This window comes from Loxodonta africana, chromosome 7 (assembly GCF_030014295.1).
Source record: "Loxodonta africana isolate mLoxAfr1 chromosome 7, mLoxAfr1.hap2, whole genome shotgun sequence".
NCBI classification, from domain to species: Eukaryota; Metazoa; Chordata; class Mammalia; order Proboscidea; family Elephantidae; genus Loxodonta; species Loxodonta africana.
In genome coordinates this window covers 128,017,022-128,033,907 of record NC_087348.1, presented here as the reverse complement: position 1 = coordinate 128,033,907, position 16,886 = coordinate 128,017,022, and the positions used below count along the sequence as shown (strand labels likewise).

The 16,886-nt window shown below is 38.5% G+C and overlaps 1 protein-coding gene across 4 annotated transcripts in view; it reads left to right on the top strand.

Annotated features, from left to right (window-relative positions):
• The window catches only part of ALKBH8 (alkB homolog 8, tRNA methyltransferase), a 56,681-nt gene extending 52,645 nt beyond the window's left edge, over positions 1-4,036 (top strand). For all 4 annotated transcript variants that reach the window (XM_064288872.1, XM_023554750.2, XM_064288870.1 and 1 more), the window contains exon 12: positions 3,134-4,036. In XM_064288872.1, coding sequence (XP_064144942.1) covers positions 3,134-3,691 — 558 coding nt within the window. In that variant the 3' untranslated portion in view covers positions 3,692-4,036. The remainder of the gene's footprint in view (positions 1-3,133) is intronic.
• The last annotated feature ends 12,850 nt before the right edge of the window (positions 4,037-16,886 follow it).

Sequence of the window (16,886 nt, the reverse complement as noted above, 5' to 3'; positions counted from 1 at the left end):
GCTGGAGCAAATGGGGCTGGGGAAGCTTTTTATAGCAAAAGCTTCTGGCCATCAGTATACCTAGAAGCATTATTGAGAGCAGAGAAAGGCTTGAAAGCAGCAACTATACCAGTAAATTAAAAAAAAAAAAAATTCCGTTCATTTGGATGAAATGTTGGCACACACTGGTACCTTTAACCACATAGGGATGTGTACAACTCATTGGTAGTGGACTGCCTGCCTTCAATTTATAAAAGATAGTAATACATACTTCTACAAATGTGTATGTATGTATGTATATACATAGTCACAAACACATACACATATGTCCATATTTTGTAATTACGGATATGTTAAATGTCCTTTCCTGTACAAAGTCCTATATGAACTTCTTAGAAATTTCTCATATCCAGCTTTCTCTTGTATCTGTTGTTATTTATATTAAAAAATAATTCATCGAAAATCAATTATGGGCTGGTAGTAGGCAAACCACTGTGAATGTAAGTTGAAAAAGACTCAGTCCCTGCTTTCATAGAGCTCATAGTCTAGTGGAAGAGGCAGCATTTATTTATTTGTTGGTTTGGATTCATATGTTGTTAGTTGAATGCCATGGATTTGAAATTTGGGAGCCATTGAAAGGCCTTACATGTACGAGTGCCTTGATCAGATTTGCGCCTTATAGGGATCCTGTTTAGGATGTGAGGCAAGATTGACGGTGGATAGGCAATTTTAGTTGTCCAAGTGTCTGGGAACAATGAGATAAGGGAGTTCAAGTATTAGTGAAAGATTTCTACTGGCCTATACTTCATCCCTTCACCACTACAGTGTCCTTTCCAGTCTCCTTGATTCTTCCTTAATATCACTCCTAGTATTTTATGTTTCTTTTACCTTTGTGACCTTGAGCAAATATATACGCGATGTGAGATTATCTCTTTGGTTTTTATGATCGTTTTGAATGAATCAGGTGTATAATACAGTGTATGTTACTTTGACAATTAAAGAAGGTATCACCCAAGGCTAGGAGAGCTGTGGAACTGGAAACATCTGTTTCTTTTTATCAACTTTATATATGTATGTCTGTGCATATGTGTGTGCATAAACATTTCACGTCTCATTTTTCTTTGATTGCTAGGCTTGCATCCTTAATGTAGTTCATTATATTTTCCTCCTCTGTTAGCTTGGTGGAGCCCTGGTGGTACAGTTGTTAGGCGTTTGGCTGCTAACCAAAACGTTGGCAGTTCGAATCCGCCAGCATTGTCTGGAAGGCAATGGGTTTGGATTTTTTTGTTTTTTTTGGTTAGCTTGCTAGTTAGGCATTAGACCTAATTGGAGTCTACCTTCAGTTGGTACTTCTCCCCCTTTCCAAACAACAAAAGCTATCACAGCAGTTTAACTACATTTAGCCCTTCCTCCTTTTTATGGTATTAGTATTGTATATTATTATTTTTGTTGTTTTAAACTGTCAATATTCACTTATATTATTTACAATTTCTGATGTTCTTCCTTCTTCCTCATGTTTTCAAGGTTTCGTAAGGGACTAGTTTCTTTTGCTTAAAGAATTCTCTTTGCTGTTTTCTTTAACGTAGGTATAGTGTACATAACAAATTCTCTTAGCTTTTTTTGTCTCTGAAATGTCTTTATTTTGCCTTCATTTTAAAAGATATTTTCACTAGGTGTTTAATTCTAGATTGACACTGTTTTCTGTATTTTCCATCCTTTTTTATGTCTATGCCTCAATCTGTATACTAATTTTGGTTCAGTAATTCTCTGTTCAGATGTGTCTCATTTGCTATTAAACCCAACTATTGTATTTTTTCAGTTCTAGAATTAGTTTGACTTTTTTTTTTTTTTTAAATATATTTTAGGTCTTACTGAAATTCTTCGTCTTTTCCTTTAGCTTTTTGAACATATTAACCATAGTTAAAAGACTGTGTTTGAGGGTTTGTTTTTTTCTCTGGTTTTTAGTCATTTGGTACTGATTGTTTTTAGCATACCTCATAATTTTCGATTGGATGCTGGACATTGTGTATTAAAGTGTTTGAATGATTTTATTTTCCTCCTAAGAGTGTTAAGTTTTCTTAGGGCAAGCAAATAAAGTGCCCGCAGATCATTTTAATTCTGTGAAGAGTTAGTTTTAGGCTTTGTTTGGATTGATTTAGGTCTATTTTAGTTTTTTCCCCACTTCTAGGTTGTGGCTTTTCTGGTCTCAAGTAAAAGCCTGGAATGTATTCCATGGACATTACACCTTGGTGGGCTAAGATAAAAGAGCCTCTGTCTCTCTAGCATCATTTTGATACTAAATTCTTTGTTTAGCTTTTTAACTTCCCAGGTGCTTCTCTGCTGAGTGTCTTAGAATTTCACCCTGTGCATGTTTAGGAATTGGCAGATACCTTGAGAGAAGTTTGCATGTAGATTTTTGGGATCCCTTTCCTGCAGTTTCCCTTTCTCCAGGAATCTGTCCCTCAATTCCCAGCTCCATTGGCTTCCCTGAACTCTGATCCTGGTTTCCTCAACCCAGGAGACTGCAGCTTTCTGCTGGTGCACTATTCTCCCACATCGCAAATTGGCAAATAATCTCAGAAAAAACCTGGGGTAAATGTAGAGCTCACTTTGGTTTAATTTCTTCTCTCAGGGATTATAGCCCTTCAAGTCTTGCCTGCAGTGTTGCTTTTCAGTGCCCTTAAGCAGCTGTTTATGTATTTCATCCACCTTTTATGGTTGTTTTCAGAGGAAGGGTTAGTCCAACATAAGCTACATCATCCAAGACAGAAGTAGAAGTCTCCCTTATACAGTTTATATAATTTCTTTGTACAACAGGCATTTTATAAATATAACAGTTGGCCTGAAAGTGCTTCATATTACTGCTCCTAGCATTTCAAGAGGTCACCAGTTATTTCATGTATCCAGTCGTTCAGAGGAAAAGTTACAGGGAAGATTAACATAAATGAAAACTCCCTTTTCCTTACTTCCTCAATATATTTTTTCTCAATCACATAGCAAAATGGCCTTTCTCTCTTTTTTCTTTTTTATATAAATTACTTTATTAGCTTTCCTGGGCTGTTCATCCTAATTGAAACAGCCCTACAGTCAGTTATATTGTTTCCTTTCTGTATCCCCTCCTGGTGGATAACTGGTAATGTCTTTTTTTTATTAGGAGCGTAGAGTGGTCGCTGTCCGAGAACTTGTTCGACTCCTGAGACCCGGTGGGAAGGCACTTATTTATGTCTGGGCAATGGAACAAGAATACAACAAGCAGAAGTCCAAGTATCTTAGAGGAAACAGAAATAGCCAAGGAAGGAAAGAGGAGATCAGCAGTGATGCGTCAGTGCAGGAGTCACCGGTGGAGCAAACGCCTGACGTGGGCAATCAAGGTTCAGCATGTTCTGTTCCCTCCATTAGTGACTTTCAGGAGGGCGGCTGTAATTCAAGTAAATTCACTAATTCTAAACTGCCTATTCACACTAACAGGACTTCTTTTCATTCTCAAGACTTATTGGTTCCCTGGCACCTTAAGGGAAACCCTGCTAAAGACAAACCTGTTGAGCAGTTTGGCACAGTAGGATCCCATGACCCAAGTCCTGTGTTTCATCGTTACTACCATGTATTCTGTGAGGGAGAATTGGAAGCCACCTGCCAGACTTTGAGTAATGTCAGCATTCTGCAAAGCTACTATGATCAGGGAAACTGGTGTGTGATTCTTCAAAAGCTCTGATCATCTGCATAAATATATCATGTGTGGGGAAGAAATGCTCAGTTGTTTGTTTTTAATAGGAAACTGAGCTAACTATCTTTTTAGTTAAAGAGAAAACTTGTGGGGAAGTACCAAAGAAGAGCTTTGAGAAATCTGGAAGTAGAGATTAGTTAGGAGACATTCAGTCTGCTACTGTTGCTGACCTCATTCCACCCATAAATGCAGGCTCCTCCTGTAGGGTTTGATCACTGTTTTCCTCAGAGGAACAGAGATGGTTTCGAAAAGTGATCAAAGTAGTTTGTGAATTGTTTGGGATCTGTGGATAAAAATACAGCATTTTGAAAATAAACTTTTGTTATAAAATGTTACGAAGTGAACTGAATTACATAGAATTTTGGTGAAGAAATCATGCAGCTTTTTTTTTTTTAAATAGACACAAGGATTTGTCTTTGATAAGCCTTTATTCAGACTATTTTGGATCCCTGGAATGTTCTCTCCTTCCACTCCCTTACCCCAAATGCCACCATCTTCTTTACTCCTTGAATCAGGTGTGAATCTGTGGCCCAGGGAGCTCCTGGGGTCAAGGACAGTTACATCAACATCTCTGTGTCTCACCTGCTCCCAGCCCAGGATCAGGCCCAGAACAGTCCCTCTGCAATGGCATTGATCGATTTGCCTTGCACTGAAGCCCTTCCTGTCTTGGTCTCACCCTGTAGAAACCTCTTTAAAGTTATGGACTCCTCAGGGGTAGGGGCAGATCCTTCAACTCTGTTCAGTTCAACCGACACTCGTGGAGATCATCCCTGGGCCCTGCCCTGTGCTAGGAACAGCATGGTAGACTCCAGGATCAATAAGTCCTTCGAATGTGCCGGCCTGGACCTGCTTTAGGGTCCCTGTACTTTCTGCCCCTCATCATTTGGGGCTCAGTTCACATGTCAGCACTATTATTGTTATTTAGTGAGGTTTTTTTTTTTTTTTTTAAACTACCCATTCTCCCTCAGCCCCATGGCCTGTACTGGTAACCAGTAATCCTCTTTTTTTCCTTGATGGTTTACCTCATCTAGATATTTCATAAAAATGGAGGAATCATACAATATTTGACCTTTGTTTCTAGCTTATTTCACTTAACACATAAAACATTTTAATAAAATATTCCTGATCAATAGAAAGTTGTCTAAAGTTTTACCTGCGACTGTTAGTTTCATAAAATCATATTGTTACGTGCCATCCAGTTGGTTCCGACTCATAGCAACCCTATGTACAACAGAACAAAACACTGCCTGGTCCTGCGCCATCCTTACAATCATTGTTCTGCTTGAGCTCATTGTTATAGCCACTGTGTCAGTCCATCTCATTGAGAGTCTTCTTTTTCACTGACCTTCTACTGAGCATGATGTCCTTTTCCATGGACTGGTCCCACCTGATAACATGTCCAGAGTACGTGAGATAAAGTTTTGCCGTGCTTACCTCTAAGGAGCATTCTGACTGTACTTCTTCCACGACAGATTTGTTCATTCTTTTGGCAGTGCATGGTGTAGTCAGTATTCTTCACCAACACTATAATTCAAAGGTATCAATTTTTCGGTCTTCCTTATTCATTGTCCAGCTTTCATATACGTATGAGGTGATTGAAAACACCATGGCTTGAGTCAGGCACACTTTAGTCTTCAAGGTGGTATCTTTGCTTTTCAACATTTAAAGAGGTCTTTTGCAGCAGGCTTTCCGAATGCACCATGTTGTTTGATTTCTTAACTGCTGCTTCCATGGGCATTGATTGTGGATCCAAGTAAAAGAAAATCCTTGACAACTTCAGTCTTTTCTGTGTTTATCATGGGTGGGGGCATAAAATTATAAATGATAAGTACTCTATTCCCATACTTTACTAGCATGGAACTTGACACATAGTAGGTACTCAGTAACATTTTAGTTAAGCAGATAACACCCATTAATTAGTAGGAGCTTCATTCAACAGATATTGATCTCCTACTACGTACCAGTTACTATATTACGTACTGGGAATGGTGCAGTGAACAAGACCAAGAAAGCTCTTGCCCTTATGGAGGAACATTCAGATGGGATGACAGACAATAAGCAAATAAATCAGTATATACTATCATTCCAGACAGCGATCAATGCCATGAAAAAATAGAACAGGGTAAAAGGAAGGGGGAGATTTTTACCTGGGAGCAAAAAATTATTTTTAAATGGCTGAAATAACTACTAATTTTGACAGTAATTTGTTACCAAGAGTTAATTGGTATTCTTAATCTAGTTAATAAAGATAACCCCAAATGCTGTCTTCTGCCTCTTTTATTTAAATAGCAAAAGTTAGAATGCTGCTGGTCAGGCCTAATTAGGCCCTCATGGCCAAAGCTATGGAGTCATTATCAGATATTTCTAGTTCATCCATAGTTTGTCCCAGTCCAGATACAAGCAGGGTTGTTTTTTTTTTTTTTTTTAACTTATGCAGTATTTTCTAGTAACTCATTTAACTTACTACCAGAAGGAACAGAGCTGGAAACTTAACCATAGGTCAAATTCTGATGTAGAAGGCAAAGGGTGCTTTGATCGTTTTAATACTTCACTCCTAGCATGCATTGCTTTTGTAGTACTAATGCTTAAAACTAATTTAAAGAAAAGTTCCTTTCTGTGAATGACGACTGCGTAGAGAATTATACTTATGTATCTCTTTACTAAGTATAAGAGACGCCTATCCTCAAGTACCAAGCTTTCAGAAACCTATAGAAATTAATAATAAGTATTAGATGAGACAGTGATTATTTTTGTCATGGAATTTCTGTATAAGTTTGTGGTTGTTCCCTTCAGATGAATTTATAAGGTTCATAATATAGGAAGAAAGAATGTAAAGCTAAAAATAGTTTTATTTCTGATACAAATTCTGGGGCTTTCAGAATTTGAAGTTCAACTCATACATTTTAAAATCTAGATGAAATGGATGACTTTATAAAGATAAAAACATAAAAATTGACTCAAGAACAGGTAGAAAAATGGAAGATGCTCGTCTTATTAATGAGTTGCCCACCAAACCAAAAAAACCAAACCCGTTGCCATTGAGTTGATTCTGACACATAGTGACCCTATAGAACACATTCTTTATATATTTTGGGTACATGTCTTGGTGGTTAAGGTTGTATGTCCTTTATTACACATATGTTTTGCCAATATTTTACCCCAGTCTGGCTTGCCTTTTTATTTTATTAACAATGCCATTTGGAGTTTAAATTCTGATGAAGTCCAGTTTGTCTGTTTTTGTATTTTATAGGTCATACTTATGTGTCCTATTTAAGAAAATTTAGGTTTACCCAAATCACTAAAGATTTTCAACCAGAAGTTTTCTGATTTTAGCCCTTACATTTAGGTCTGTGATCCATTTTGAATTAATTTTTGTATATGGTGTGAGGTGAGCGTTGGCTCATTTTTTTGCATGTGGGTATCCAATCGTTCTAGCATCATTTTTGAAAAGATTATCCTTTCCCAAATGAATTGCTTGGCACCTTTGTCAGTAATCATATATTGATTATGACTGTATATATGTGAGTCTATTTCTAGATTCTTTTTTCTTTATGTATTATTTTTATGACAGATCACACTGCTTTGGTTACTATAGCTTAATGATAAATAAGTCTTGAAATCACTTTTATGCAGTTAATAACAAAGCTTCAATATACTTGAAGTCAAAACTGGCAAAACTACAGAGAAGTAGACAAATCTTCAATGTAGTTGGAGATTTCAATAATTGGTAGAACAAGTACATAGAAAATCAGACTTGAACTAATGCAATCCACTAACTTAGCCTAATTAACATTTATAGGACATTCAGCCAACAGCAGCAGAGTACACATTCTTTTCGAGTATACCTGGAGCATTTACTGAGTCATATTCTGGGCCGTAAAACAAATCTCACTAAATTTAAAGGGATTCAAGTCATATAAAATATGTTGTCTGGCCACAATGGGATTAAATTAGAAAGTACTCACAGAAAGGTCTCTGGAAAAATGCTCAAATATTTTGAGTCTAAGTAACCCATGGATTAAAGAAGAACTCAAAAGGGAAATTAGAAAGTATGTGAACTAAATGAAAACAAAAGCAAACATATCAAAATTTGTGGGATGCTGCTTGTGGAGGCCTGGTGGCATAGTGGTTAGGTGCTACAGCTGCTAACCTAAAGGTCAGCAGTTCGAATCCACCAGAGGCTCCTTGGAAACCCTGTGGGGAAGTTCTACTCTATCCTATAGGTCGCTATGAGTTGGAATCAATTCGATGGCAAGGAGTTTGGTTTTTTTTGGTGGGGGTCTTATGGAGGAAGCAGTTTACGTAGCAGACCTGAGACTTGTACTTCTTAGAAAGGCCTGCTTGCAATGTCTGTCCTTTGCAGGTATCTGAGAACCTGCATTTCAGGACGGGTCCCACCACCCTGACTAATCAGAGTGGTTCACTGTGGGTTAACTATGCAGTCAATGTAGCTTGTGTTGGACACCTGCTTTCCTTCTAGGAGTCTGGAATTTGGGTGTGTGCCAGGACTGAGGCTGCCTACGTGACCAAAACAAAAGAAAAAGCCATTGCCGTCGAGTCAATTCTGACTTACAGTGATCCTCTAGGACAGGGTACAACTGCCCCATAGGGTTTCCAAAGCTGTGTTATTTAAGGAAGTTTTCCCACAGAGTGGTGGATGGGTTCAAACTGTTGGCAGCTGAGTGCTTTAACCACTGCACCACTAGGGGGGGTCCCTCATGACCAGCCCCCAGTGAAGACCCTGAGCACCGAGTCTCAAATGAGCTTTTCTGGTTGGCAACATTTTGCACATGTTGTCACAGCTTGTTGCTAGGGGGTTAAGCACATCTTGTGTGACACCACTGGGAGAAGACTCTTGGAAGTTTGCACCTCATTTCCTTTAAACCTTTAAGCCTTGCCCCGTGCACCTTCTCCCTCTGTTTGGTAATAAATCATAGCTGTGAGTATGCCTACGTACTGAATCCTATTGTTGCCAGGAGCACCAGATCCTGCTCTGTGTGACTTGTCCCAGCCAATAAACAAGAGGCTGAGGTGGGAGATCAGAAAGGCAACTTTATTTCATTGTGCAGGGAAAGAAACAGTTAGGGCGGGTGCCCCCAAGCCTGTTCAAGGATAAAGTTTAGGGAGGTCACTTTTATAGGGCATAAAAGCAGGGAGATCATGTGAATTACATCAGCAACATTCTAAATCATGCTGTGCAAGTGCAGTAGCGGTTACACAGCACTTCGCGGGATGTGGTGTTCGGGAAAGGGCGGCCAGACTCTTAGGGGTGGGGAAGTTAACATGTATGAGGCACTTAACGAGCCAAAGTTAACTTTAGAGCTCTTGAACTAGTGTAAACCAGTTCTTGCTGGCTTACTTGTCCCAGCTGAAAGCAAAACTACAAGCTCCGAAGTATAATCTCTACTTTTACTACGAGTCCTTCTGGTGAGTCATTAAACCTGGCAGTGGTCTTTAAGATGCCCGATGGACCACTGAAGTAGTTCTTAGGGGAAAATTTATAGCACTAAGTGCTTATTTTAGAAAAGATAAAATGTCTTAAATCCAATGACCACAGCTTCCCCGAGAGGTGATGGTTGGCTTGCAACAGTGTGTTCCTAGTGGAGGTGCTGAGAAATATAAGACTTTGGATATGTATTTTGAAGGTGGAGCCATCAGGATTTCTGATGGGTGGGGTGAGGGGTATGAGAAAACGAGAGGTGACAACAATGTCTCTACACTCATGAGAAGGAACTTCTCGGCAGCTCTCGGAGTCTGTTCTGTGGGGCTGCCATCTTTTAGTTTGAATGCAATTTTGGCTTATTTTTTTATTTCCCTCCTTGCTTTCAGGCCTGAGTCCACCATGGTGGTGCCCTGAGCAGATCTTCCCAGTAATACATCTGTAAACAAACCCTGAAGTTACTTTGAGCTCAGATACTCCATGCACTACTGAGCAGCTAGATACTCAGGCAGTGTGTGAAAACAGAAATAAACCAGATGCAGTGCAAGGATTGTCATTATAGATTCCTTTAGGGACCATTAGACCAAGATAAATAAACACATCTAGGGATTCCAAGCTTGTGAGCAATGGAAAGGCAGGCGAGTGACAGTACTTTCTTTTTAGTAAATCACTTAAAAAAAGAAAAAAAAAAGTTTCCCCAAGAAGAGCCAGGCATGCAAGAACATGACCTTCAAGTGCCCTTTGTAGAAGCAAGGGGGAATTAATGGTGATGAAAAGAGGGAGTTGCTTTATTTTTGCCTTACCTTCTGTTGTAGCTGTATTTGCAGGTCCCGAAAAAACCTAAAAAGTAAAGGTGAAAGAAAAAAAACACAAGATGTTCTTAGTGCAGTCTCAATTGTCTTCACGTGTGGAAAAACAATTGGGCTGTGTTATCGATTAATAAAAAATGGCAGGAAAAATGGTGAAAAAAAATCTAATTCCATTTTTAAGATAGTCCACTCTGGCTTTTGTCGTTTACAACAAGGAAAATAGGGCGTTTAAGGAAAGAAAAACCATTAAAAGCTGTTTTAAAGGATCAACATGAAGAGCTAAAGAGAACTCTGCAGGGTTAAGAAAGGAATTCTTAAACAGTGGTCCATGGACAAGCTTCAGAAGGTTTGTGAGTGACCTGCAATTGTATACAAAATTTTGTGTGAAGGTACGTATGTAATCTTCCTTGGAAGAGAGTTCATGTTTTTGTCAGCTTCCCAAAACAGTTAAAAATCACGAACTAAACTGAGATCCGAGGCAGTGACTTTCCCCTGTTTATGCTCTTCAGTTTCAAAGGCAGCCCCAAAGGCTTCAAGGTCTAAGCATCGGAGGCACTGATGAATGTGGTGGTACTCCTTGGATTTGTGCAATATGCAAGCTGTCCAATGACACATGGCAGATGTGTGTGGAGGGAGGAGTATATCTAGATGATTATTACTTGACTCAAACTTTTGGACACATATTTGGATCCTAGGTGGGGAGAAGACTATAATTAAAAACTGAAAGAGTCTGTGGGGTATTCCTTAGAAGTTTTATTTGTGATTAACCTTCAGGCAGGAATAAAAAAGGTAAGAAAGGTGTTAACTAGGATACTGGGAATTTTCCTGCAGAAAACTGTTCCTTTTCACTTGAGACTGTGTTGGCATCTCCCGCCTGGAGGGGAGAAGGGAGGATAGAGGGAGTTAGAAGCTGGCAAAATGGTCATGAAAAGAGTGGAAGGAGGGAGCGGGCTGTCTCGTTGAGGGGAGAGTAATTGGGGGAATAATAAGGTGTATATAAGTTTTTACACGAGAGACTGACTTGATTTGTAAACTTTCACTTAAAGTACTCTAAAAATTATTTTTAAAAATAACCGTTCCTTTTATTTCTCTAATAGCACAGAAATGATATAGCAGCATCTCTTGGTCAGGGCCGCTACGCACCACCAGCTGTTTCCAAGCTGACTCTGATTCATGGCGCCCTCATGTGTGTCAGAGTAGAACTGTGCTCCATATGATTTTCAATGGCTGATTTTTGGAAGTAGATCACCAGGCCTTTCTTCCCAGGCATTCTGGGTGGGCTCAAACCATCAATCTTCTAGTTAGCAGCGAGTGCACTGACTGTTTGCAGCACCCAGGAACTCCACTTACCTTCTAGTGGAATACTATTTAAGTAGTTACATCTGGACAGGAAGACTGTTTAACATTTTTACAAGCATGTGTTTCTTTTAATATAATTAATATTTTAAATCAGAAAAAAGTTAATTGTGCCATAATACACAAAGAACTTTTACAAACAGATATGAAATGATAAATATAGAAAATGGGCAAAGACTATGAATGGGCAACTCATCTCAGTGAGCTTCCCTTCTCTCTGGGATCTTGGCCTGTCAGCCCTGGCTGCCTCAGAAGCTCTCCAGTGCTTTCAAACAGCCGTTACTTTTATTTTGCCCAGTTTTCTAGCTGTTCTCAGTGGGAGCATTGCCTGCTACAATCTACTCCGTCAGCTGGAAGCGGAAATCTAACGGCGCAAGCTGGCTATCTTGCAGTCTCGGGATACTAACCATATTGCAGTTGGGATGATTCCAGGTCTAATGTTTGATAAATACAATCCTACTGCATTTGACTTTTGAATTAAAAAAAAATGGACGTTTCTTCCTGTTTCAAATAAATAACAACTAATTTTTAAAATGCAGGTGCTTGACTAAAACAGATTAACTTCCAAAATACCTTTCCAACTCATTTTCTTTTTTCTTAGATTATTCTGACTAAATACTATGTTATTTGAGTAGTTCAAAGTATTTTAATTATTTAGTTCTTTTAATAACAAAGAGCAAGCCATGTTTTGGGTTCTTGATCTGTACTTGAATGCAAAGCATAGCTCTTTTTTTTTTTTTTTTAATGCTTTTGATTTTTAAAAAATGTTTCTAAAGTACATCATTAACCTAGATAGGGTGGTCCTGGTGGTGCAACAGTGAAGGACTTGTCTACTAACTGAAAGGTTGGTGGTTCAAACCCACCTAGCAGCTCCCCGGGATAAAGACTTGGGGGTCTGCTTTCATAAAGAGTACAGCCAAGAAAACCCTATAGGGCAGGTTGCTATGAATCAGAATCGACTCCATGGCACCCAGCAACAACCACCTAGATATTTCTGTTCCAAAGACTTGTATCTAACTATGTCGTGGAGATGCCCAAGAGGTGCCAGGCTATGCAATATTGGGGGCAGGACATTAGCTCGATAAAATGTAATTTTCATCCTGATTATAATTACTAATCCCAATATTTCTCATCAAAGTATCTTAACACTCCACTTAGCTGCCAGAATCTGTCCCTGGGGTCGGACCAACACACCCTCACAGTAACATCTAGTAGTCAGGTCACTAGACTTGTATGTGTGCTGTCTGCATTATAAAGCATCTTTAACAACACTAAAGTTGTGATTTATTTAGCAGCAGCAGCTGCTAAAGGACCCACAGAAGGCATGACCTCATGACTTGATATTCAAAAGTCTTCCCAGGCCTCGCCAGCCTCTTTCAATCACTCCCTGCCCTGAACTCCATAGGACAGAGAGTCTGTACCTCAAAATTTAGTACTGTGAATTGATGCTGTCTTGTGACATTCACGATCATTCCATGTGTCTTAGGTTACCAATTCCCGTTGACCCCATTCCTAAATATTTTATGTATTGACATCCCCCTGCCTTAAGCGTTACCTCTCTCTGATTTTCTACACTGCTGCCAAAATGATTTTTATAAAATCTGAAGATGCCTTTCTTTAACTGAACTCTATCAGTGAATTCTAATTCCTAGCAATAAAGCCCAAGCTCCTGTAAGTAATATGTGTGACCCTTGGTAACTCTTAGGGGTTGAATTCTCTCTCCCAAAAGATACGTTGCAATTCTAACCTTCTGTCCCTGTAACTATGACCTTATTTGAAAATAGGGTCTTTGCAGATGTAATTAGTTAACATGAGGTCCTACTGGGGTAGGGTGGGCCCAAATCCAATCTGACTGGTGTCCTTATAAAAAGAGGAGAATAGACACAGAGAGACAGATGCACAGAGAAGATGGCCACATGAAAAAGGAGGCAGAGATTGGAGCTGCTACAAACCCGGGAATACCTGGGACTATCAGAAACAGAGAGACAGGAGAGGATCTTCCCTTCGAGTCTTTAGAAGGCGTATGGCCTTACCTACACCCTGAGTTAAAACTTCTAGCCTTCAGAACTGTGAAAGAATAAATTTATGTTGTTTTAAGTGGTAATTAGTTACGGTAGCCCTAGAAAACGAATACATTAACTGTCCCCTCCTATCTCTCAGTCTTAACTCTCCCTCCTCCCAATCTCATACCAAGGCTCCATTCATACTGAATTATTTGTTCCTTCCCATGCGTGCCTTCATACTTCGATTCCTGCTGTCCCTCCTCCGAAGATGTTCTTCCCTGTTATTTTTTCATACTCAAATCTTTCCCATTATTTAAGACCCATGATAATGGTATCTCCTCCGAAAGGCATTTTCTCATTCCTCCCAGACAAAGATTATTTCTTCCTCTTCTGATTTCCAAAACATTTTATCTGGGATGTTCTTTTCATTAGTGTGTATAAATTATCTTCTTTATTAGAATGCTCCCTAAGAATAGGAACTCTGTTATTTCATTGTAGGGGACCAATGATTGTTGACAGAATGTCAGAATTAAAGATACTAGAGCAAAGTTTGAGAAGGAAATCATAATAAATTTGGGCTCTATTTATACTTCTTGTATCAACTTTAATCATCTCCCAAAAAGCTCACAAGTGTGTAAAAAACAAAACAATACAAAAACAAACCATGATCAAGTATAGTAGAAGTACAGTAAAGGGATAAGAGCCACATCTTGCCATCTGGATTTTAAAAGAGGATACATTGTCACTCTTATTTTTTGTATCATTTAATTGTTTCTTCAGTATTCAACTAATAATTATTGAATGTCTGCTGTGTGTCGAGTCTGTGCTGGTATTGGATAATGCACGGTGTATAGAAAGAGACCTGGCCCTTGCCTTCCTGAAGCTTAAAGTATTGTGAGAGGAGGACAGACAGTATAAAGAAGTTAATATGCAAATAAATAGATTGTTGCAAATTCTGATAAGTGGTTCAAAGAAAATGAACTGGAGGTGCTTATGCAGAAATAATGTAGGAGAACTCCTGCAGAATTCAATGAGGCTACCAAAAAATCAATACATTTTTTATTAATTAAAATTTTTTTAAGAAGTAATATAGTCACATGGTTCATTTAAAAAATACAAAAGGACATTGAGTAGCGTCACCACTTAAAACCTTTTCATTGTTATTATTATTTAAAATATTTGAGCTATGCAGTGTATCACTTAATTCATGGCATATGTATGCACAACATCTTGATGCACATCCCGCCTCGCAGGTAAACCCTTGTATTAGTTGGTGAGTACACGGCCAGAGTTCCTTTATGAAAACACAAACGGATACAAATAAATATGTTTATTGGCCCAAGGGGTAGCATGTTATATATATTGTTCTATACCTTGCGTTTTTTAAAAAATTAATGTATCTTGGAAATCTTTCCATATCCTGTTCCTTTTTAAAGTTGTGTAGTATTATATTATCTGAAAATATCATACTTTATTTAACCAGTTCACTTTTGATGGTTTGAGTGTTTTCAGTTGTGGCAGCAAATGGCCCCCAAGGATCCCTGCCTTCTGGTTCTCATGCTTCTGTGTAATCCTCCCCTGTTGGCATAGGCCGGGCCTAGGGATTTGCTTCTGACGAATAGAATACAGTGACGGCGATGGGATGTCATTTCTATGATTAGGTTGCAAAAGACTGTGACTTCTGTCTTGCTAGTGGACTCTATTGCCTTCTGAGTTTGCACACTTTGAGGATGCCAGTTGCCATGTAGGAAGGAACTGAGGGCAACCTCTGGACAACAGCCAGAGAGAAACTGAGGCCCTTGGTCCAACAGCTCTGGAGAAACTGAATGCTGCCAACAACCATTGAATGAGCTTGGAAACATTCTTTTTCCGATAAGCCTTAGATGACACTGAAGACCCTGGGTTGGCACCTTGATTGCAGCCTTTTGAGACACGAGAAAACCCAGAGAGGACCCAGCTAGATTCCTGACCCACAGAAACTGTGAGAATATAATTGTGTATTGTTTTAAGTCACTAAATTTTGGGGTAGTTTGTTATGCAGCAGTAGATAAATAATGCACCAATCTCTAGCCATTACAGAAATGGTATGAATTATTTATATATACATCAAAAGTATGTCTACATGTGTTGGCATCTCCTGTCTGGAGGGGGGATGGGAGGGTAGAGAGAGTGGGAAGCTGGCAAAATTGTCACGAAAGGAGAAACCGGAAGGGCTGACTCATTAGGGGGAGAGCAAGTGGGAGTATGGAGTAACATGTATATAAACTTATATGTGACAGTCTGACTGGACTTGTAAACGTTCACTTGAAGCTCAATAAAAGTTAATAAAAAAAAAAAGTATGTCTACAGGCAAAACTCCAAAGTGTGGGATTACTGGTTCAAAGGGAATGAGCATTTGTAAATTTATTTGATATTTTTGTATTGCCTATCAAAGAGTCCAAACCAATTTACAATCCCACCAGCAATGTGTGAGAATACTTCCCCATGTGAATTTGGATTTTGGAAAAATTTGGATTTTTGCCAGTCTGATAGGTAGAAAATCATAGCTCAATGTAGTTTAAATTTGAATTTCTGTCATGAGTGAGGTTGAACATATTTTCATGTATTAATTCATTTCTGATTCCTTTTCTGTGAATTATCTGTTCACGTCTTTTGGTTATTTTTCTATTGATTTGTTAAGTTTTTCTGTTTTGATTTCTAAGGATTAGTCCTTTGCCAGATAAGTTGTATTTTTTTCCAGTTTCTTGTCTTTTTACTTTGATTGTGCTATATTTACCTATATATGGGTCTTTATTTTATGATTTTAGATTTTGAATCAAATTTAGATCTTTCCCACTCCAAGATATTAAAGAATTCTCCCCTGTCTTCTCTCTCCCCCCCCATATTTAAATCCTAGTAATCTTTTGGCCTCATTACTTATATTTAAATGTTCACCCTATTTGGAGTTTATCTTAGTGTATAGTGTAAGTTAAGGACCAAACATATTCATTTCTTCCAGATGGCTACACAGTTGACCCAATGCCATTTGTCAAATAGTCTGTCTTTGACCCATTGATTTGAGATGCCACATTGACCATATATTTATCTTCTACATATATTTGGATATATTTATGTGCTTTCTCTTTTGTTTCACTGTCTAATTATGCACCAGCAAGCCTAGTCATCCCCTCCACCACCAATTGCTCTTTTATCGGAGTGTCCTATCTTTTTGTTTTTTATATGAACTTTTGAGTCATGTATCTAATTTTAAAAACCTTTTGGTATTTATCAGGACTTAGTAAATATATATTGTTTGCGTGCATGTGTGTGTTTCTCTTTTATTTTTGTGTAATAATTTTTTCCCTTTCCATCTAATGGAATTCTTTTACTTCTGAATAGGTTTCCAGTGACTTCTTTTGATATTTTCACATATCCAGTCATATCATATGCAAATAGGAATAGTTTTAACCTCTTCTTTACAAATTTTATAACTAATTTCCTTCATTGGTCTGTTTGTGTTAGCCAATATCTCCAGTATTATGTTAAATAATAATGGGTTTCCCGACACCTGACTGATGACTCGTCCCTTTTGTTCC